At 45.1% G+C, this 23,718-nt stretch overlaps 1 protein-coding gene across 1 annotated transcript in view; it reads right to left on the bottom strand.

Annotated features, from left to right (window-relative positions):
- The window catches only part of SHC3 (SHC adaptor protein 3), a 142,446-nt gene that overhangs the window by 56,949 nt on the left and 61,779 nt on the right, over positions 1 to 23,718 (bottom strand). The window contains exons 3-4 of the mRNA XM_032635428.1: positions 5,423 to 5,486; positions 3,044 to 3,163 (exon numbers count right to left, since the gene is read on the bottom strand). Of these exons, the coding sequence (XP_032491319.1) occupies positions 3,044 to 3,163; positions 5,423 to 5,486 (184 nt within the window). The remainder of the gene's footprint in view (positions 1 to 3,043; positions 3,164 to 5,422; positions 5,487 to 23,718) is intronic.

Here is a 23,718-nt window from a genome sequence, read left to right on the forward strand (position 1 = left end):
GCTGTCTCCTACTTCATCTCATTTGTATCATGAGCACATGAATTAGAAAGCCGGCATCCAAGATCAAAATTGGTGTCCTCTCAGGCACTCTTGTAATTTATCAATTTAAAAACCACCGAGGATGTTCCAAGTTAATTTTAAATTGGGAAATTTCCATTAGCTTTATAAACTGCAGCATACGGTGGGATTTAGTAGACACTGAGTAAATTAGGAGCTGCCTTAAATTTAAAAGGCTACATAAGTCTTCCATGCTATTTTTATCTTTTTAAAGACAACATAGTGACATTGAAGTAAATTCCCGGGGGTGGGAACAGCACTCTCGTCTCCATCCCAGCATAACCAGGTTTCTTTCTGCACAGCCCCCTCAGGTCCTCGCCGGCAGGCAGGCAGAATTTACAGAGCTGTAATCCTACCATCCAAGGGATTTTTCCAACCTTGCTCCAGTAAAACTCAAAGCAAAACTATAACTGAATTACAAGATAAAATTAGATATTTTTAAATGCCTACTTCACTTGTTGGCACTTGCAAAACTACTCAGGATCTAGAAAAGCCTGAGTATATCGATGAATAAAAACAACAAGTCCAGCTCTGTAGCCTGTACCCAAACCAGCTGGATCAGACTAATAGCTGCCCTTTGCAGCTTTCTGAATTCTGCCTCTAGTCCAGGGGCAGAGGGCTCCCAAGAGAGCAATGAGGACATAGCAGTCCCCAGATGATGACAAACTATGACTTCTAAAGTTGTTCATTTTTTGCTTATTGAATTTTTTGTTTACTTAATTTTTGATTCTAAAGCAGCTCTGAAACTGGGGTTTGGAAATCAAAGTGAACACAAAGATTTAAGAAAAAAATGGAAATCATACTGGGCCAACGTGACCGTTACTTCGTGATTGTATGTTGTCCCTTTGGGTAAGATAGACATTGAAAGGGAGAGTAAGAAAATTAGAGCTAATTAACTAAAGGATGTGTTTTGCTCTGAGGGTGTTTCATCTTGCTTCTTCTCCTTGAGAGCTCTGAAAAGGAGAGCTAGCTTTGCCTTTCTGCTGGCTCTCTGGTTTGCGAAGGGTCTGCCCACTCGGGCTCCTTGTATTTGCTACAGCCTGGCCCTTAACTCGGGAGAGGCAGAGGGATGTGAGCTCTGGGTCCTGCCAAACCTTCCTCAGACTGTGCTCATGTCACCCGAGCTGCCATTCCCCAGACATCCCCCCAGCCCCGCACCCCCTCCCACATCCACATAAACCAAGGGCAGGACAATGAGACCTGGACACGCCCAACCAGCCCCTAACCCGAGGATGGGATGGCCAACCATGGTGACTTCATCGTTTCTGCTCTGAGAGTCTGCCTCTCTCTCCCTTTTTTTATTTTTTGAGGTAGAAGGGAGAATTAGGAGATAAGATCTCACAGAATTGAGGACTGTGGTCTGAGGATTCCTACAAACAAAAGGTGCAGAAGCCACATGAATAAGAATGAAAGAGAACAGACTTGTGGTTGCCCAGGCAGAGCGGGTGGAGGGAAGGACTGGAGTTTGGGGTTAGCAAATGCAAACCATTATATATAGAATAGATAAACAAGAAGTCCTACTGCATAGCACAGGGAACTGGATTCAATACCCTGTGATAAACCATAACAGAAAAGGATTTTCAAAAGAATGTATATAAATGTATAATGGAATCACTTGGCTGTACAGCAGAATTAACACAACATTGTAAATCAACTATACTTCAGTTAAAAACAAAAGGAATGGAAGTGAGCGTGTGAGGGCAGCACCGAGCAAGGCTCACTGTGAGCCACCACGGTGCTCAGCAGGAGGCAGCTCCAGAGAAACCCTGAGCCTCTTGCATGTTCTTAATCTGCCACCTAACAACTGGTTACCCATCCCTCGGAAGGGCCGATGAGAAAAGACAGGGGATTATCCATCAGTTGAGTGAGGACAAAGGAATGGAGTGAGAAGTGGCATCCACTATGTCAAAACACAGCCCAGGTGTTGCCTCTCATTTCTATGCTAGATCTAGAATTTATTTCAACATCTTGGGTTGGGGCAGGGGTGCGGTGGTATCCCATTCATCCTAAATGAAGCTGGGGATGCTGCTTGCTTACCTGGGGAATACGGAATCAATAACTATGAATATGTATAGCAACATGAAGGTACCCCTAGGCATCCCTGGTAACACACTGCCAGAGTCAGGAAGTGTGTCAAATTTCAGAGGTCTGTGGATTGTCCATCCCTCTCCGTGTAGGCACATCCAAATCCCAGCTCACACTGCCAGCAGCAGAGGCCCAGACTGGGCAGAGCAAGTGAAGGATGGCTTCACTCCACCTCCCACCTTTATGGTTTATGAGCATTTTCACCTCCTTTGCCTCCTTTGGCCTTTAGAACTCCCCTGCTGGTTCCAGGACAGCTACTCATACACCCACTTTCCCAGCTAAAGGAACTAACAATCAGAGAAACTTAAGATATAGACACTGAAGAAAAACCCAACTATCTTAACAGGGTTTTCCTCAGTAAGCATCGTCGTCCCCACCTCAGTCAGTAAGGGTCCCATCCGCGCTGGACATGCCACAGATGCGCCATACTGCACCAACCCATGACACTGTCAACTAAGAGAGGCTCCAAAATAACAACCCACGAAGAAGTAAAAAAATACTGTCAATTAAACCATGACATGCCACCATCTCAAAGATGATAAATCTGAAAATAAAATGTGGACTGTAGAACCAACAAAATACAATATTAAAGAAAGCAAAATAAGTCAAGGACATTGAAAGGAGACCTCTGGGCATACACACACCTCTTTTTACACTATAAGTAAACTGGTGAGTTCATGCATTATCCTCAAAAAAAAGGTAATTTATAGCAGAATTCAAGAGACCCAATTCCATCTATCATTCTGTCAGTGACCTTTGGAAGTGGCCAGAGTTTCTGGACTGGTGAAGATTTTACACAAATGTGCTCTGCAGGGACCCGGTAAAGCTAGAAATGGGAAGCCTTGTGCAACAGCCACGGTTTGGGGGCTATGGGCAGGGCAGGGCCTGCGCACCTACAGACCTGTTTCGAGTCTGGGGTCCGCAGGTTCAGGCTGGCGGTGGATATGGTCAGGGAGATGCTCATCCCCGCAAACTGGAGGTTGCTCTTGCCCAGGATGCTGGACAACATTTTGCTCGGAGGCTGTGAAATCAAGCAGCATTATTTTAGCTTTCCGTTCACAGGAGGCCACATTGTCAAGGCCTCTACGCTGTTATCTTCCACACCTTCAACCTCCACCGTCCCCTCTCATCGGGCACATGAAGGCAACATTCCAGGAATGAACTGGGAGTGTGGGATCTGACACTAACACACAAACTCTAGAATATGCAATAGGCAAACTGTAAAGCACCTAATATACACACACTGAGATGACGACTCTGCTGGAAGGTCAGAGATGTCAGTACACCAGGCAGCTCCTGTTGGGGTGTGTCTCATGGGGTCACTCATAAGTCCCAGGAAGGTGCCACAGGCCAGGGCCTGAAGCTTTGCAGCCTCAGACACCAGTTTCATCCTACCAGGAATCAAACTACTCAGGACCAGACTGAAATGGAGCAGCTCATGGGGCTGATGAGCAACTAAATGGTCCAGTTAAAACTCAGGGGTCTGGAGCCAGCACAAGGATGGACAGACCCAGTTCTGCTCTAACTGGTGCATCAACCAGCCCTTCAGAACTGTCCTTGGCACAGGGACCCACTAGCTGTCCCTTACTTCCTTTTCAGAGTAAAACATGCCCTCTTTTGAGATGCGAATTAAGACTAGTTCTTAACCAAGCAGGCATCGCTTTTGAATCCCCTACCAGAGCTATTTAAAAATAGAGATGCCTGGGCCCCACCCCAGAGATTCTGATTAAGCATACCAGGGGTGAAGCCCAGAATTCGACATTGTTTCCACCACTTTCACCAAGAGGCCTGAGAGGGAACCCTGAGACTTGCTGGTCGGGTACCAAGTGGCTGTGAAAGACGAGGTTCCTTATCTCAGTTCTCAGATGCCCTCCTAGTTCCTGTATTCAAGTTTCTGGAGCCTTGCCTGGCTTCTAGTCCCCTGTGGGCTGACTGGAACACAGGCTGGCACATCTAGATGAGTCTTCACCCAAAGTTCTCTGCCTGAAACCCAGTTGCTCTGAGGGCTCACAAATGTCTCCAGTCTACAAAGACAGAGCTGACCCTCAGCCCTGGGAGCAGCAGAGGCAATCACACAACCTGCCCCAGAGCCTCAGCCTCGGGACAGACTCGGAGATACTCACAGGGATGCGCTCGCCACCATTCAGTCCAGGCATAGAAAAGTCTAGATGGTGGATATTTAATTATGTATTCACTACACACTTAAGAAAAGAGTTTTTCTGAGCTTTGTCTTAATCCAGTTTTTTCCATCTGGTCCAACCACCTCCAGGATGAAAAGGTCGAGTCCAGGGGTTGAACGGGCAGCCCATGGGGCCAGGTGGCCTGAGCTTGAGCTCAGCTCCACCACCTTCTCGCATTGTGGGTTCTTATACATGTGCCTCAGTTTTTATCATCTGTAAAATGGGGATATTCAATGGTGTTCTAGAGCTGTCTTGTTCCAGCTAATGAGAGACAATTATTAAATTTTTAGGAATTTTATGAGCTGGCCATTAAAAAGAGCTGCTATTAAAAATTAATTTATGTAAACTTACAATTAAATCAATTACATTTTTTAAAAAGCAAACAATAAATACTCAAAACTCATCACTTCCTAATTGTTTCCACATTAGCTATTACCTATGCTGTTCAGGTTATTTAGTGTGGACAATGTCCTTGTCCACTACATGTAGTGGGGACACTGTGTAACGGTGACCGACCGCACATCTCTTCCCAACTCCACTTTAGAGACGTCAGGTTAGAGCTTGAAATCAGCCATTGTGGAAACGTTTATGCCACAGAAACTGGCAAACACAGCAAATTTAGTGCTTCTCAGTCTCCACCTCCAGCCCCAAGAGCCTGTTGTTAAACTATTACCAGCACACCACTGAGGGCATCAACCACAGAGTCATTCTAATGAAATGAACTAATGTACATAAAGGCTGAGAAGAATGTCTGGCCCTGGTTTACATGTCTTTTGGTGTAGACCTGGGGTGTTTATTTTGACAACCCTATCAGTTAGCCTTGATAGCTAAATGTCCTCGTCAACAACGTGGCAAAGAGGAAATATAAGCTCTTTTTGTTTTTAAAAGTGACAAGAGTCACTGTGAGTTATGCCCTTTAAATCAATAGATGTCTCTTGGCTCCCCTCTGCCCAGCAAAAAAAAAAAAAAAAAAAGTGACAAGAGCCGGGCCATGGAAAAGAGAAACGGAACAATTGTGTGTGATTAAAGATTCTGAGTGGTGACAGAAGAGAGAAGAAGTAAAAGAGACACAGGTAGACACAGAGCCGAGAGAACAGTACCTTTCTTTTCCTGAAGGCTCCCTTGGCGCCAGGGACGGCTTCGCAAACCCGGCTGATGGCTTCCCTTAAGAGAACAGGAAAAGAGAGATCCATTTTATCCCATCCTTCAGGATTACATAACCCAGACGTTCCACACGTGCAAAAAACAAAACTAAGCAAACCACATCTTAGAGCCTCTGGCTGGCAGTATCCTAATTCTTTCTGTTGCTGTGGTTGTATCCTAAGGGTGGGATATGAATCGATGCCACACTTTCTTTTTTCTGTTTTTAATGTTTGGTTAAGATTATATTTTAGAAAATCAGTACCCTGAAGTGCTGAAGTGTACTCTTCTGGATGTCCTATCCATGGCCATGGTCATGGCACAAGGCCCAAACCTAATCAAGCATTGCTATTGATTAAGATCTTTCTGAAGTGAGTCAGAATGTAATTAAAAGAAATTTGGTCCTCTGAGTTTTATTCCCAGCTTGTGCAGTTACTAAATATCATAAAATCAAGAGGGTTTTGAAGGAGGACAGGAACTCCAGGGGTACAAAAATGAGCCAGAAATGAGGCTCTGCGTAGGCATTTCTAAAGCATCTACAATGCGCTGGGCACTGTCTTGAGGAAGGAGGCAAGGAGCATCCTAGGTACCAAGGGGGCCTGACAGAAGGACCAGCTGCAGAGGGTCTGACCCACAGGTCTGCCCGGGGCAGGAGGGCACGGGAGCAGTGGGAGGGTGAAAAAGTAAGACTAGACAGAGACTGCTACAGTCCAGAAGCTGGAGGCTGGTGGGGACGTGGCTTGGGCAGGTGCTTGAAAGCAAGCATAGCCCAACTTTGTAACTCGGCCTCAGTGAGAAATAATGGGTGATATGCCAAAGGCGGATCCAAAGTCAGGAGCCCAGAAAGGAGCTGGGTGAACTTTTCAACTCCCACATGGGGAAGGACAAAACAGTAAAAGAACACAGGAAAATAAATGGGAATATGGAGAAACACTGAATGATAGAGAAGATAATAGGTCCTTAGAAACATTCCACAAACTTTCTCAGCTGAATATTTCTTGAAATTATTTTCTATCACCTAGAAACATAATTAGTGTCACAATACAATGCTTTTAAGAGAAATATGACCTTGTCAAATTAGGTGAGAGACTATTAAGATAAGCTTCACATTTGCCATTCAATTCATTGTACAGAGAGAAGAAAGAAATACTATTTTAAAAGTTCAGATGCCATAAAAACTATGGATTATGAATCACCATGACTCAGAAAAAGTTTGTTTGAAAGAAACAAGTGTTTTTTTGATGTTTATCCTTAGTCATTTATTTTGTAATAATATTCTAAAAGTGGTTCTATCAAAATAATCATCCAAAGTATTTTCTAAAGGTAAATTCCTTATTGAAGAGAGTCAAGTTGTTTCTCTAGAGAAACATGTATAAAAAGTATCTATATTTTATCTGTTTAATTTTTAAAGCTTGATGTGTGTCTGCACTGTGCTTATTATTTTAAATGATACATTTAGCTGAGCAAAGCAGCTCAGTCCCTGATAGTCCCAATAGGCTGGAAAGACATTATTTGGTGGAAAGTTTCCAGTAAGTCATTCCTTAAATACCCCTAGTGGGCTTCCCTGGTGGCGCAGTGGTTGAGAGTCCGCCTGCCGATGCAGGGGACACGGGTTCGTGCCCCGGTGTGGGAGGATCCCACATGCCGCGGAGCGGCTGGGCCCGTGAGCCATGGCCACTGAGCCTGCGCGTCCGGAGCCTGTTGCTCCGCAACGGGAGAGGCCACAACAGTGAGAGGCCCGCGTACCGCAAAAAAAAAAAAAAAAAAAATACCCCTAGTAAGCATTGTATTTCTTTTCCCATCCACTGACGTAGAGGATAAGGGAAAAAAATCAGTCTTGGATGACAGTTTTCAAAAAGGAAATGTCTAATATATTATATAGGTTATACATCGTCAAACGTCTAATCTAGTCAGGCTATGAAGCTTGGGCAGAAGGCCTTGCTGCTTATGTGCCACTTTGGGAGACGGAGGTGGAAACAACCAGTGAGCATTAAGAGTGGGATTGTGGAGAAAATGTTCCAAATAATAAACATGGTCTATCAAACAAATCCTCCCACAGAGAGGCAAGCAAGCATCTCAGAGAACATTCAGAGACTCAATATTTTGGCCTTAAATTTTGCAAATGTAAGACGTTCCAGAAATTTATCAGAGCTCATGGACTCAAGAAAGTCCTAGGGATCCCCCCGTCAGCCAACCTTTAGAATTCTCAAAGAGATTTGCAAACCAAGCTGCTTTTCAGAAGAATGCTCTCCTTTCATCACTGGCAAAAATTTGTTTCTGATGCTCATATAAATTGTGTGTGTGTGAATTCTCACTTCAACCAGGTTGATGGTATCTATTTCTGTTTGAAATAGAAGTATGACATAACTATTAGTAATTGCAATAGTTAGATGACTGAAATTAGTAACTTGAACTCCAAAATCTAATTTAAATATAACCATTCTTATCATCTCTCCTTATTGCCTAGCAGAGTGCATTTTGGTGAGTAGTGCTATTTTAATTGGTTCTCTTAGCAATAATTATTTAGCTTTGTGTAAATCCATTTAATCTCAGTTTGAGCCTCAGGTAGTGACTTTGCCCTGTTTTTAGTAATGGAGAGTGCTTCCTAACATTCTTTCCAGTAAGACCCCATTTTGGTAAGCCAACCCATGACCTTGGAGTTCAGTTAATATGAAAATGGAATATTTGGCACCTCCAGAGTCATCTGAAAGTAACTGAAGCCAGCCCCAAATGCTAATCCTTACTTTCTCATGAGTGCACCATCTTCCCCTTTTGTCTAAAATTCTCATCATTAGAGCCAGTACCTTTGATATTTTAATAGCTTTTTCATTAGAATGTAGTACTGGATCCTTTGAAATCATGCAGCACCATCTTACTCTCTACTCACCCATCTCATTGCTACCCACCCAGCCTCCCCAAACACACATACACACACACACACATTCATATTTCACAGACTTTTTATTTTGAAATAAAAAAAAATAGGACATCTGGGTTACTTCTACACTCATTCACTCCTATTCTAGTGTGTGGGGGGGGTGCAACAAATGAACACATATAATGGTACATTGCAATCAATTTCCTGAAGAAACAAGAAGGAGAGGTATGTAGAACTTGTGGATATAAGTAGTACATGCTACCCCCAAATATGTCTCTCTGGTATAAGGACCATGTTGAGCTGAAGGCAATTGAGAAGAAGCAGATACAAGAAAAGTCCCTGCACTTCCCCTGTTGGCCTAAAAGCAGGACATAAATTTGTAAAGGCATCCCCTTCCCCTCTCTACCAAGAAGGACAGACATTAATCACTGGAGACAACTCTAGACCCTGATCAACTAAGAGATGCACCAGAGGAATCTGCATAACAAACCTTGTTACTGGCTCTTATCTTCCATAAGTTTCCTCATACATTTACCTTCCCACAGCTTGTCACCCCCAGAAACTCAAAGTCTTTTTTTCTGTGGCTTGTCAATTCTGTACAGATTTCTCATCTTCGTTTAAGATATAAGCCCAAGTTCTAACCACTTCTTTGAGTTACTCATCACTGAATTTCACTGCGAGCATGTGCATTTCGTGCTTTAATCAAGTTTGGTTTTCTCTTGTTAATCTGTCTTCTGTTAGTCTAATTTGCAGGGTCCCAGCCAAAGAATATAGGAGGGCAGAGCACAAAAGTTTTTTTCCTTCCCTACAGAATAAATGCTGTAATGCATGTCAGTAGTGGGGAAGAGTTACCCAGTGAGTGGCATTTGAGTGCCTGGGCAACTATCCAGGAAAAAGTAAGTTGAGTTCCTATCTTATGCCTTACATGCAAATAAATCCTAGATGGATTGCAAATTTAATTTGTTTGTGATGAACCATAAAAGTACTAAAAGAAAATTGGGAAGACATTTTTAATCTCTGAATCTTAGAATGATACAGAAACCATAAAAGAAAATATTGACACAATATCATAACAATAAAACTTTATGCGCAAGAAAAAAAATGGTAACATTTCACAGCCGAAGAGATAATTGTCCTAATATAAGTCAATAAGGAAAACATCAAAAACCCAATAGAAAATGAGTAAAAGATATGAGCAAAGAGTTTACACAGGGGATAAATGGCACTTGAAAATATGAAAAGATTCTCAGCTTTACTCATAATAAGAATACAAATTAAAACCTATACTAAAAGTTAATTTTCACAGCCAAAGATTTAAGCTTGATAAGAACTTGTCAGTAAAGTATCCCACATCAGTGAGAATGTAGCTTGGTGCAGCCTCTGTGGGGGCAGATTGGTCATATTCCTAACAAAACCCTTTCATCCAGCAGTTCTACTTCTGGGAATGCATCCTCTAAATACTCTCAGAAACAGGCCAGAAGATTCACGTACACACTATTGATTGCTGCAATGTTTTAATAGAATGATAGGAAACAATCAATACCTATCAGGGGCCAGTTCAATAAATTATGGTTCCTCCATAAAATGGACCGTCAACAGCGTTGTTGATGGTGCCCTCTCCACTCTCACCTCCCTTTTCTCCTCAGCTCCCCCCAGGCCACTCTTGTTCCTACTAACTCTTCTGCAAAGTCGCCAACACCCTCCCTGGCACCAAATCGACAGGCGATCTGCTGTCCTCACTTCCTTGACACACTTCTTTTTCTTGACTTCTTGATCCCACAGTCCTCTGACATCCCCCACCATCCTGGGTGCTTGTGGTCAGTTTCTCACCTTCTCCGTGACTCTGCCTCTAAACCACGGAGAGCCCCAAGGATCCGTTCCACCCACCTCCTCTCTGTCCTCTGTGTGACCTGCATGAGTGGATGGTACAATCTGAGAACGAGTTTACTGCCCCAATGTCTTCTGTCTAAATCCACTCGGGGCCAGCTCCTCCCTGGCCCTGGACGGAGCCCTAGGCATGCCCCGTATCTAGTCCACTCACTTCCAGAGAAGAAAATATCCTCAATAACTTACAACTTACTCCATTTTCCTATTTTTAGAGGTAAAAATTCTTAGCCTTAGCATAATAATAAAAACCCAGAACATCATTTAAAGTTAGAGCTCTCCTCCTTCCCTTAGCACTGTCTGGGGCTCAAAACCTCCCAGTGGTCAAAGAAGGAGGTACCTCCCAACCTTCTGGCTGCAGCTTCTGACCCCTTGGCTGGGATGGTGGTCTGGGGGTGCCTATGAAGAAGTCAGGGAGCACTGAGTGACACTGACAGCCCCAGCTGGGCTGTCTGGCCAGGGCTGAGGTTTGCAGCCAACTCCTCCCACAGCCACTTTCCTTGTTTCTTTAAGGCTCCTCCGCCAACCCTGGGAATATTAGGGTGCCCATGCTGTGAAATGGACAGTGTCTGTTCTTCATCCGCCCACACACCTTCCCCCTCCTGGCACCAACACCCATGGGGCAGGTCCAGCCTCTTGCTGCTGACACGGCCCCAATCTTTAGCAGTAAGCATTCCAGGGTGAGTCCAGTGGGCTCATGGCCCCATTAGGGTGCCTCCTGCCCACAGCACCTTCCATCAGCGGGAGGTAGTTTCTCCCCAAACACACCCACTCCTGCTTCAGGTCTCAGTGGTGTGGCCCAATGGGCTCCCCAGGCTCTGGGTGACACATGCCAAAGTCAGTGTCATTTGCTGAAAGCCCCTCGCTCTATCTGAAGCAAGGGGGAACCACCTGGCCCCTCCCACATTATCAGGGTAGGGATCACAGGACACAGGACTCCAGCCAAAGAAATCCTCTCTGTAATTCCCAGCCTCATTCATTATACTTTCCAGGTGAGTGTTGGACAAATAACAGCAAAATAGATTTCCACACCCATCTTGTCTTCCCAAACCCTGCCTGGGTGGTCCCACACCATAGCCCTTCGGGACTGCTGGAGCCATGCCCTGACTTGGATCTCAGCTAAACAAAGACAGAGTCTAATTTTACTCTGCAGTTACCTCCATCCACTCCTGTTCTAAGGTGTCTTATTGTCTCTAGCTCCAAAGGTCTCATTTGTCTTTATCTCCAGCCTCATTTGTCTTCCATCTCCCGGGATGTTGGTACCAAGATCTTATAGACAATTACCACATCCAATTGATATCTCCAGCTCATTGTCTAAAGTCTCCTCAGACTTAATCTTTTCAAACAAAGCCTTGACTGTCTCCACCAAAAGCATTCCTACCCTGGTCTTCCCATGGCGGAAAACGAGACCATGGTCCTCTAGAGAGCTGCCCTTACCCCCACCCAGGAACTGTCCTTGATCCTCCTGTGCCACGCCCACACCAAATCCATCACAGCCCTGACCACCATGGAGAAGGCAAGACATTCTGTGTTCTCAAGAAACCTACAGGGCAGCGGAGGAGATTAACAACTCATGGAATAGCCTAGAGAAAAAAGTAGCCACAGCATGGGCACTATTAACTACTAGAGGGCAATTCTGTCTTTCAGAGAAACGAGAGGGCGTGTACACCCAGTCCACGGAGAAGCCTCATCACTAAAGGAGCTGGAAACCAGGGGCGGTAGAAGATCTCTGGAGAAAGTACAGATTGGAACTGGGCCCAGAGGAGCAGCCTTGTCGAGCAGTGGCTGTGCCGGGAAATGGCAGACTGGGTCAGATTTGCAGAAGGACAGCAAAGAGAGGCAGAGGAATTTAGAATTCAGACTCAGGTCCGAGAAGCATCCAGGGATGTGCTGAGGGGTGATAAACAGCAGAGGCCTTTTAAATAGGGCTAATATGATCGAAACAGGATTGAATGGACATTAACCTAGCAGCAGTGTGCAAGGCACAGAAAAGGCTGAGAAACAGCAGGCAGGGAGACCAGCCCAGATTTCTGTGGTGAAAATGACAATGAAAAGAGGCCCATTTGGAGAAGAAAACTCACAGGTCTGCCTGATCATGGAGAGTATAGCTGAGGGTAGGGCTATAGACAGCTCACTCTCACCATGGGGACAGCCTCTCTCCCTCCCCAAGGAGGCATGAAAGCAGCCAATTATCTCCATCGTGAAGCCATGAGACAGGCAGGCAATGTATGAGAGCCAACACACAGCAAGGATGGGGCCAGGAGGCTGCCAGCCAGGGTGAGAGGGCATGTGGGGGCCCAGAGTGCTAAGAGGGGCACTTAGAGCAAATGGCTTCTTCCCAGCTTCATCCGCACAAATTAATCGAAACTTCCCAGCACCTACAACCTAAAGCATCATACAGAGTTAAACACAATTTTAGGCATCAAAAATACCTTAATTTGTCAAAAGTAATTTCACCAGAACAGGTTGAAACCACTTAAATCTTCCAACAATAGGTATGTTGCAAGCATAAGTATAGCCATGAATTTTGAAATCTGTGCACCACTTGAAAAATCAGTGAGATGCCAAAGCAAGTTCCCTAATTGTCATAATTTTACAGAATCACCCCTGCCATTTTTATCCCAACATTCCCAATGTTTGTGATTTGCCCCAGACACACATACATAGTAGGTGTCAATAACTACTGATTGATGATTATTAAACAGATGCAAAAAAAAACCAGTATCCTATAATTTCTCATTTTGAAAAAAAGCCCAATAGGAAACTAGAAAAGAGATTCCTTAACCTTGCTGTACAATATCTCACAAAATGAAAGATAAACCCTTAGGATTGCTAAAAATGTAGAACCAAAGAATAAAGCCCTCCCGAGACAATATTGAAGCTAATATTCCTAATGGTTTAAATAACTAAAGTTCGCTCAAGGTCACAGGTGGTGTCACAGACATCTTTGTTTGAGAGATCAGGGACTTGCTTCATTCTTATGAACACTTTCAATGAATTTTCTTTTCCCTTTTAAAATTCTAATCGTTGGGTTAGAAAAAGTTCTCTACTCCCAATTCAGCTGCTTCAAGATGCTGATAAGCCAATCAAAAAGAAAGTTACACCTCATAATTGCTGTTTATGGCAGGTACAATTTTATAAAAAGCAAGGTCTCAAATAATCGGGATGGGTCCACCCAACCGCACTGTGCTCCAGGCAAGATGGTGCCACTTGCCTTCAGAACGCCAGCCACGAAGGGGCTGAAAGGGGTTGCCCAAAGTAGCGTGGAATCCACAGACCTTGGAAACTTTGCATATATCCGTCTTTACTGCCAGCTTTTTGGAGAGATGCATCTTCTGAGACCAACTACCACAAGCTCTAAAGAGCCCAACTCTGCTGAAATCTGCTTCCTAATAGCAAAGTGGAAATACAGAAGCAAGCAAACCTGACCCCAAAGTCTCTGACCCTTTGGATACACATACCAAAAACACAAGGGGACCTGACTTTTGCCAGGCTCTGTTCTATGTGCTTTCAAGGGATGGCCTCATTTAATCCTCACACATCCTTGGAAGGTAGGAGCATTGATGCTGGTTTTATAGTTGAGGAGATGGAGGCACAGAGTAGTTAAGCAACGTGCCTGAGATCACACAGCCAGCAAGCGCCTAAGCCTGCTCAGAGCCCAGGGAGTGAACCCACAGCTTTAAGAACAGGCCACGTGGGAGGTCCACGGAGATGGCACGTTTTCTGAACTCCAGTCTCTCTCTGGACCTAGGGAGAGCCCATCTGCTTGTTCCTCAGCAAGGTCACCCACAATAGGACTCAGAATCTTAGAGTTCTAACAATCACAGGACCACGTAAGGCCTTGGAAATCCTCAACACCAATTCTAACCCACCAGAAGTGGTGTGCAAGATGGGAACCGTGGGAACCAGAAACCAGGTGCCATACGTACAAAATCTACATTGAGTGGATAAACAAACCACGTTCAGAGGGCTCAAGTGAAACTGTGCTGGGAGTGAAAAAGAGCAGGGACACACACACAACATCAACCAGCCTGAACAAAATTATGTGGCATGAAGGAGATCAGACAAAAAAGAGTATGTGCTGCATGATTCCAGGCATATAAAAACTCCAGGAAATGCACACTAATTATAAGTGCTGATGCTGTGTGGGTGTCTGGGAGGCGGCAGGAAGCAGGAAGGGGCCTGTTCCCATACTCCCTGGGAGAAGCCTAGGCCCAGGATTTCCCATCATGTAGGGCAGGCCTCCATCACCAAGTCTCTCTGTGGCTCTAGTCTTGACTGAACCGCCTAAACCTGGACCAAACAAACACCTGGTCTTCCTTCCCTCCGTCCTCTGTGTTCACTTTTCTTTGTAAAATGGCAGCTACATCATTGTGGGTGACACTTGGGCCAGGCAGCTCAGACACCTGGGCCATGCCTGATCCCGTGCTGTGCTCTCTACCGCACTGCAGACTGAGAACCCATTTCCCAATGAGATCTTTCCTTTTAGGATCCTGTGGGTGGATGGATGCAGGTCTTGGAGCAGGCAGCTAAAAATAGGCTCAGCCAACAGGATCTCGAATGCAGCCCTGTTAACAGCCCTGTGTCACACACAGACACGTCCTCTGACATTATTTTCTGTATAGCATGACATTTTGACATCTTAAAGAACTTTTCTAGCTGGAGAGACACCACCCCTCTGGGGTTAGTCAATTCTTAGAGACAGCAAAGGGCCCAGTCGGATCACCTATGACATGCAGATTAACCAGTGCAGGGACAGGCCTCCTCTCCTGGCCCCAGAGGCAATATTCCTCCGCCTTACTCATCTCAGGACCAGGTGCCAGGCAACTGCGACCAGCCCTATAGCTCAGAGCCCGCAGGAGGTGCCCGAACTAGCCATCCTGAGCTGTCCACCCTGCCCTGCCTTGCCTTTCCCATGGAGACCCCAGTAAAGGCTCTGGCCTAAACCTCTCTCCTGTCCTCTGCCTCCTGCCCACCCTGGTGTTTCCCCCTGTGGCCCCCGATATCAAGGTGCACTGGGGAGCGGGGAGCTAATGCCAGCCTCACAGCAACTCCGGAGGCCGTCTCAGTCAGACAGCTCCTCCTCTCTACTCTTGGTGGGGGGCGGGCCCTCTTTTTTTTTTTTTTTTTTTTTTTTGGCGGTACGCGGGCCTCTCACTGCTGTGGCCTCTCCCGTTGCGGAGCACAAGCTCCGGACGCGCAGGCTCAGCGGCCATGGCTCACGGGCCCAGCCGCTCCGTGGCACGTGGGATCTTCCCGGACCGAGGCACGAACCCGTGTCCCCTGCACCGGCAGGCAGACTCTCAGCCACTGCGCCACCAGGGAAGCCCGGGGCAAGGGTCCCTCTTAGTGAGCTCCCCCTGTCGGGGCAGCTGCTGAGGGTCACAGGCGGGGAAGGAGCCCTGGGGAGTCAGAGGAGGGGAGGGGAAGGAGAGCCAGGTGACTCCGCCCACCCACACACCCACGCCCACCTCTTTCGGCGGTCTACTTCGCTGGTCCCAAAACGTCCTCTCTTGTCACCATTTTATTAATAAGACAACGACAGATTATTATATAACTCTAGAAGACGAGCGGCATGGAATTCAGGAAGCCAAAGTACAAATTCCTAGAAATAAATGCTCCATAGACATTTTCTCAGAAATATGTTTAATATCAGGAAAGAGCTACAAGGCAATCAGTCAAAAGGATGATTGCCAGGCCCCGTGGGAAAGGACAGGGAGGCCCCCCAAAGAGGTGGGGAAGTGCAGGACAGGGGTCAGGGGAGGAGCCGCAGGAGGGACATGAGCAGGCCGGCTGGCTGGCGGAGGGTTGGAGAATTCGGAGCGCGGGGGCCTCAGAGGTGGCGAGGAGTGCTCCTGGGGCATGGGGCCCCCCTCCGCGGATCCTCAGAAAGTGCCTTTCAGTGAGAGAGTACATCTGCAAGGCAAGAGAGCACATGCTGGTTTTATTCGTCCTCAGGTATAAATGGTGTTAATCCCACCCCTTCCTGGGGGAGGCACAGACTCATGGTGATTTTTATCTAGACAAGCTCTGTTTCCTTTCTCTGATCATTCAACGAGCTCCATTCATCATAGGCGCCTCTATTTGGAGAGAGTTCCCTTCTTAGTCCTCTTGTCTGGCTTTCTGTCCGTATTTGCCTGTTTCCATGTAGGTGTGAAAACCAAGTCCCTCTTGTTGAACTTGTGGAGGAGAAAGGACAAGAGGGCACAAGACAGGGCCGTGAGGGAAACATTAGAGATAAACTTTCAAAGAAATATACTTGGGCAGTTGCTGTGTGGAGGTAATTCTCAATTTAAGAGGCAGAGCGAGAGGGGACTGGGGATCTGGGACCTGGAGGGTGGGTGTTCAGGCTCCCTGCAAATGAGGAATTTAAGCTGTAAGAAGGGGGCTCACACGCACACGCACACACACACAGACACTGTGCTAAGTCAGCACCCCAAGAGTGAGGGAGCTAGCCTCTGCTGTGTGCCTCCACGCCCCTCATCTCCCTGAGCTGCCACCCCTGAGATGTAGGCACCATCCTTCCCCTTGGGGAAAAATAAACTAAGATAAAAGGAATTAAGCTCAGAGAAGGTACTTAATTCTTCCCAGAATCACATCGCATTAGAAGAGTCAAAATCTGAATTAGGTCCTCGAGCCTCCACAGCCGGGCCTTTCCCAGCCCTGAGTCTCCTTAGAGGCTGTGGTGGGGAGGCCCTGGCCACCTTAACTCATCAGATGCACCCAGTGACCCAGGGGCCATCCTGCCATCAGCCTCCGTGAGCAAAGAAGCGGGCACCCCACGGTCACACAGGAAGAAGGGACGAGCCCTGTCAGGCCGGGACATCCGGGTGTGGGTTGTGATCTTGCCCCGTTGTTACAGTGCACAACCACCAGGGGCAGCACCACTGGGTGTGCAGCACTGCTCGGTGACACTGGGCACGGCTCCAGAACCCTGAGACTTCATCTCTCGGGAGGATGCTCAACACTCCGAGCTGCCTTCCAAAGCTACCGAAGCACATCATCAGGTCCACACAGAATCCCATGAACACACACGATGGATGGGCGCACAGCATTGATGAGCCAGGTCAGGAGAGGGCCTTCAGATGCAGCGTCTCACTAAGACGACAAGACACGGGAGGCAGACATCAAACCCCTGTCCATTTCCCTCTGCTGGGGAGGCCGGCAGGTCAGCCGAGACCACGAGGCCAGCACTGGCACTGGGGTGGGCCTGGGCCAGCCCTTCCCTCATGGGGCTCGAGCGTGTGCAGAGCAGCCAGACCCTGTGGGCAGCAGGGACGGACAAGAAGAGCCGTCCGCACAGGGTGGGCTCAGAACTGACATGAGAAGGGAAACCAAATGCACGAAGTGAGGAGAAGGAAGGACCACATCCAGCCCCACACTATGTGACATGGTCTCAGAGAAAGGAAAGACCACGGGTTTCCAAGTGCGGGGTCAGAGCAGGGAAATCCTTGGCCCTCTGGGCACAGGCTGGCTCCCCGCCCCAGGGGTTTTGGCAAGCTCTCTGTTGAGAAGAGTGCCAAGCCCAGTGCAGGACAGGGGAGGGCAAGCAAAGACACAGAAATGAAGAGAAGGGAGGTTGGGCCTGGAAGGCAGCTACAGAACACAGAGGATGCCCAGAAGCAAGACCTTGAACGGGAACCAAGGATGCAGGCAAGTAAGCCACAAGAGTGGTGTCATGAACGCTGGGGGAAATTGTGTTGTTGAAGAGACATAAGGAAAAAAAACTATTGGGAAATAATATGAAGGTTTGGTAATGTCGAAACAAATAAGAAAGGCTCTTTTCCTTCCAACAGCAGTGAATACATAGAAAGGGGAATAGTGGGGTGAAGGGTGGGGAACCCCATGCACATCGAGGCCAAAACTGTGCAAGACACAGGATGGAGTGTAACACGTGGGGCACGGCCTGCATGAAGACAAGCTAAAATGTTACCACAGGACATAACAAGGTCTGAATAAACGTCCCCAGATATAAAGACATACTAATATTAAATATAAATTCTCTCCAAAGCAATAAATTAATTTGATTATAATTGTAATCCTAATGAGATCTTTTTGCACTGAGCAGTATGATGTTAGACTGCATAAGAAAATTCAGAAATTGTGAAGAAATGTTTTTAAACAGAAAGAAAGTCTAGCAAGGGGCAACACCTCCTATGAGATCAGAAATATGATACCATCACCACAAAGATCAGAACCGTAGGTTATTGGTACCGAAGAAAAATCCATCAGCAGACTTAAATAGGGCCCAGAAACAGAGCCAAAGAGATAAGGGAATTTAGTAGATGATAAGGTGGAATTTCAACTCAGTGGGAGATTCCAGTTTGGGCACCTGTATCTTATTACAGGTGAAAAAAAGACCCAAATATAAAAAGTAAAGTGAAATATTAAAAACTCATTAATATAATCTCACAGTGAGGGAGATATTGTGTTGCAAAATATTTCCAGCACATATAAAATGTGCAAAAAGTGCCCCAAAGTTGATAAGAAAATGAAAAAGTACCCAATAGAAAAACGGGCAAGTGATGTAAAAGTGATTCATTAAAAAGGAAATGAAACCGGCCAACAAATATGTGTGAGAAGATGCCACCTTTCTGGAACACAAAAACCTCAAAGGAAAACAACAGCAACATTGTTTTGACCATAAAACTGGTAAATTAACAACATTAAGACCCCGTGCTACAAATTTGTGAAGAAAGGACTGCGTTCATAAATTGCTCAAGATGGTGTGAACTTGAGAAGCGACCCTGTAGCAGCCCCACATCGAAGAATCCTATGGAAATCAGATCTCCAGCGCAAAGGATAGAGACCCGTGTGACCTTGCAGCGTGGCTTTGTCCAGCAAAACAACAAAAATGGGAAGAGTTGACTAAATTGTCATGTAGCCATAATGACTTGCAACTATAAAAAAATGAGTTAGACCCAAAGCTACTGATCTGTTCCTAAGGAAGGCAAATTGTGGAGAAATGAGTGTGGTACCAATCCGTTTTTACAAACAGATGGGGAGTTCCTGTGTGTGTGTTTGTGTGTATGTGTGTGCTATATGTGTGTGGTGTGTGATATGTGGTGCATCTGTGTGTGTGTAGTGTGTGAATACAAAAAAATGTGGTTACCTGTTACCTTACCTCAAGTAGGTGTGATTGGAACAGAGAGAAACTTTATCTTTTCTTTCTGTACTTCTATACTATTTGACATGTTACAATAAGCATCTATTGTTTTAATCAAATTTTTAAAAGAAAAAAAGTTTAATAGAACAAGAAATTAGTCCATGTGGTCACATGCATCAGTAATTCATTCTTTTTTATCACTGAGTGGTATTTATAGCAGGTACATACCAGAATTTGTTTATTTATTCATTGGTTGGTTGATGGTTGAGTTGTTTCTAGCTTGGGTCTATCATGAATTATAATGCTATGAACACTGACCTACTGTGGACATATGTTTTGCTGGGTTGTATGGTAAATTTATATTAACTTATTAAAAAAAACTGCCCAACTGTTTTCCAAAGTGCTGTGCCATTTTGCATCCCTACCAGCAATGACACACAACAACATGGGGGCCCTCAGAGCATTGTGCTGAATGAAAGAAGGCAGACGCAGAAGACCTCATTTGGTATGAATCTATTTATGTGAAATTATAGAAAAGGCAAAATTATAGGACCAGAAAGTGCTATGGTTGCCTGGGGCAGACTTGGGGATGGCTATTGACTACAAAAAGCATAAGGGAATTTGGAAGGGGAGATAAAAATGTTCTGTATCTTCTTTGTGGTGGTAATTAAATGACTATACAATTGCCGACATTAATCAAACTGTACACTTAAAATGGGTGGATTTTATTGATGTAAGTCAGACCTCAATGAATCAAGGGGAACATTTATAGTCACAGAGAAAACTTTTAATAAAATAAGAAACATAGCCTACACTTTGACCACCACTGCACACTAAGGTACATACCCCAGAGGAATGATGCACACGTTCCCTGGAAGACACGCACAAGAATATGCATAGCAGCTATGTGGTATCACACTCCCTGGGTACCACTGATCAGTAAAAAAGAACAGACAACAGCAGGAATTAAGGTCAAAGAGAATATGATGAGGGAAAGGAAAAAGGCAGGCACAAGGACAGCATATATCCTCCCATTTATGAGAAGTTCAAGAACAGGGTGGGGTTTTACCAGCTTGGGAAGGCACAGAGGGCATTCTGGGGTCTGGTAATGTTCTAAGTCTTGATCTGGGTGTCAGCTATTCAGCGTGTGCACGTGTAAAATTTCAGTGAGTTTTACACTGAATATTTGTGCACTCTACTGGAGGTATGTTATACCTCAACAAATTCATTGTTAAATACAAAACAAGAATGAAAAGTCACACAGGAAAACCAGCCAGCATGACTGGAATGTATTCTGCTCTGTCATTAGGACCCAATGTAGCTTTTGAAGCTAGAGAAAAAGGGGATGAAAATAGTTTTGGAACAGTAATATGATCTTATTTAAGGAGAAACTGGAGGAAGAAGTGTTGCTGGGCAAATACTTAGGGGTCTAATGTGAAAGTGAATCTCTGTGGTAAAGAATCCTGGGAAGAGCTGAGGTGGGATGGAAGGAAGGTGGGAACCCGAGAAGCGTTTTCAAGAAGAGCACACACAATTTGAAGACACTGACTCTGAGGCTGGTGACGGGGTGATGTTATTGCCAAGGTAGGAAGATTGTAAAAGTAATAATAATAGCCCCAACTAACACTTCTGGAGTGTTTGCTAAGCGTCTGGTCCTGTTCTATGATTTTGAGCATATTAATATTTTAATATGGTAGGAATCATTATGATTCCCATTTTACAGGTGAAAAACCTAAGACCAGAGAGGTTAAGTGGCCTGTCTGAGGTCACACAGCTGGGAGGTGGCTGTGGGCAGTGGATCTAGTTTGTAGCATAAGCTCTGGATGCTGGAAGAAACTGGACGAATCCAGACTGGGGCACCTGGCATTAGAGTCACAATGAACACCCATCACCTACGAGGGGATCAAATGTAAACTCATATGTGAAAGGAATTTGAAATAAAAAAGCAAAACACTCTACAAGTATAAATGATCATTCCTGTTGAAGCCACAATGAGATGCCATGTCATACCTATCAGGATGACTATTATTAAAATAAAATTTTAAACTAAGCCTAAAATAGTAAGTGCTGGCAAGGACGTGGAGAAACTGGAATACTTGTGCATTGCTGGCAGGAACATAAAATGATGTTGCTGCTGTGGGAACTGGTATGAAGGTCACTCAAAAAATTAAACATATGATCCAGCAATTCCACTTCTGGGTATATATCCAAAAAATTATATATATATATATATATATTTATTTATGTATTTATATATATATATATATATATATTTATTTATATATATTTATATATATAACATATATCTCCAAAAAAGCAGGGACTTGGGTATTTGTACACCCATGTTCGTAGCAGCACTATTCACAATAGCCAAAAGGTGGTAGCAACCCGTGTCCATTGACCAGATGAATGGATAAACCAAATGTGGAATATACATACAGTGGAATATTATTTGGCCTTAAAAAAGGAGGAAATTGACACATGCCACATGGATGAACTTTGAGGACATTCTGCTAAGTGAAATCAGCCAGTTATAGAAAGATAAATACTGTATGATTCCTCCTATATGAGGTCCCTAGAGGAGTCAAATTCACAGAGACATAAAGTAGAATGGAGGTTGCCAGGGGCTGAGGGGAGCAAAGAATGGGAAGTGATTATCTAATGGGGACAGAATTCTAGTTTGGGAAGATGAAAAAGTCCTAGAGATGGTTGATGGTGATGGCTGCACAACAATGGAATGTACTTAACGCCACTAAGCTGTACAGTTAAAAATGGTTAAATGGTTAAAATGGTAAATTTGATGTTTAGCCAAAATAAAAAAAACAACAACAACAATCATTGCTGTCAGAGCCAGACACCAAGGGCCGTGTGTACAACAACGAGCACCCTGGCAGCAGCCGGGCATAAAAGTGTAGTGTGTCTCCCACCTACAGGCTGACCCACTGGGTCATAGGTGACTGACTGAGATTCATGGATTTTAATCTTGTCCTTCATTCTGGGTATAATTAAACCTTCAGTATTTCCTGTCAAGTGCATCATCATTTTTTAATACATTTTTATGCCCAGAATGACAGAATTCCTGCCTGAGTCTATAAATAATTGAGCTAAGGCCCTTTCAAACCTAAATGATAACATGCTTCTCGTGGGACATCCTTCAGCACATCCTGTGCTCTGCAGCTATTAAAAGGCTTTGTGGGCGTCTGGCCACATGTCAGAAAGTGCTGCCTCAGATGTAAACAAACCACAGATAAGAAATAATGAATAACATATATTTAGGCACATACATTTCAGAGGATCAGGGTCTACTCTACTACACTCACTAATGTTGAATACGGATGGATGAGAAAGTTGTATTCAGATGAAAACAAGAATTTTGTCAAACATACAAAATGTTAACAGCTAATAACTGGGCATGAGATGATTCTCAATTCCCCAAGAATAGGGACATCACTCCTTGCTTGTGTCCTGGATTCAAGGAGCTGGGTGGAGACTGCAAGGCAGACCCCATCCACCCCCAGGTGAGGTTTGTGCTCAGACTTGGCTCCTATCAAATGTGAAGGGCTGAGTTAATTTCCATTAAGACCCAGTGAATAGACTGGAGGGAGTGACCTGGAGATAATATATACACATAACATAAAATTAAAGTAATAATATGAACCTGATTACTTAACATTACATTTAAGAAAAAAATGAAGGCACAAAACTTTGCATAAAGTGTGATTGCAAAATTGTGAAAGATTAAGGGAAAACTTTCCCTTCCTTTTTTGTATACTTTATTTTCTAAAATTTCTCTGGTGAGCATGTACGTATGACTTTTATGATGAACTCAAATTTAGTTTTAAGGTGTGGAGGTTAGTGTAAAGCAGCAGTTTTAATCCAGGGGACACTGGGCAAAGTCTGAAGATGGTTTGAGCCGTTGCAACGTTGGGGAAGAGGGTATCTAGTAGGTAGAGCTCAGAGGGGCTTCTAAACATGCTGAAATGCACAGAACAGTCCCCACAGCAAAGCATGACCTGGCCCCAAATGTCAATGATGTTGAGGCCGAGAAACCCTGGCGTAGAGCCTATTTTTTGTTTCCCATATGGGACCGCAGTGCCGGGACTCCCACTTCTCAGGCCACCAGCAGTGCCAGGGGTGTGTGTGTGTGTGTGTGTGTGTGTGTGTGTGTGTGTGTGTTTTCCCAGGAGGAGCCCATGGGTGTGCTCTTTACATGAGAGAAAGATGTCCAAGGAAGGTAGGCTTGGTGTGAAAATCGCTGAAGTGGCTGCCCCCACTCTCCCAGTGCACATTCAGGGAGCACCCGGTGTGCAGGCTGCAGGGATGGCCTGACCCCACCTTCACCGTCACCTGCCTGTCCTGCAGGTCTCAACAGGTCAAGGGGGAATAGG

This window comes from Phocoena sinus, chromosome 6 (genome assembly GCF_008692025.1).
Source record: "Phocoena sinus isolate mPhoSin1 chromosome 6, mPhoSin1.pri, whole genome shotgun sequence".
Taxonomy (NCBI): Eukaryota; Metazoa; Chordata; class Mammalia; order Artiodactyla; family Phocoenidae; genus Phocoena; species Phocoena sinus.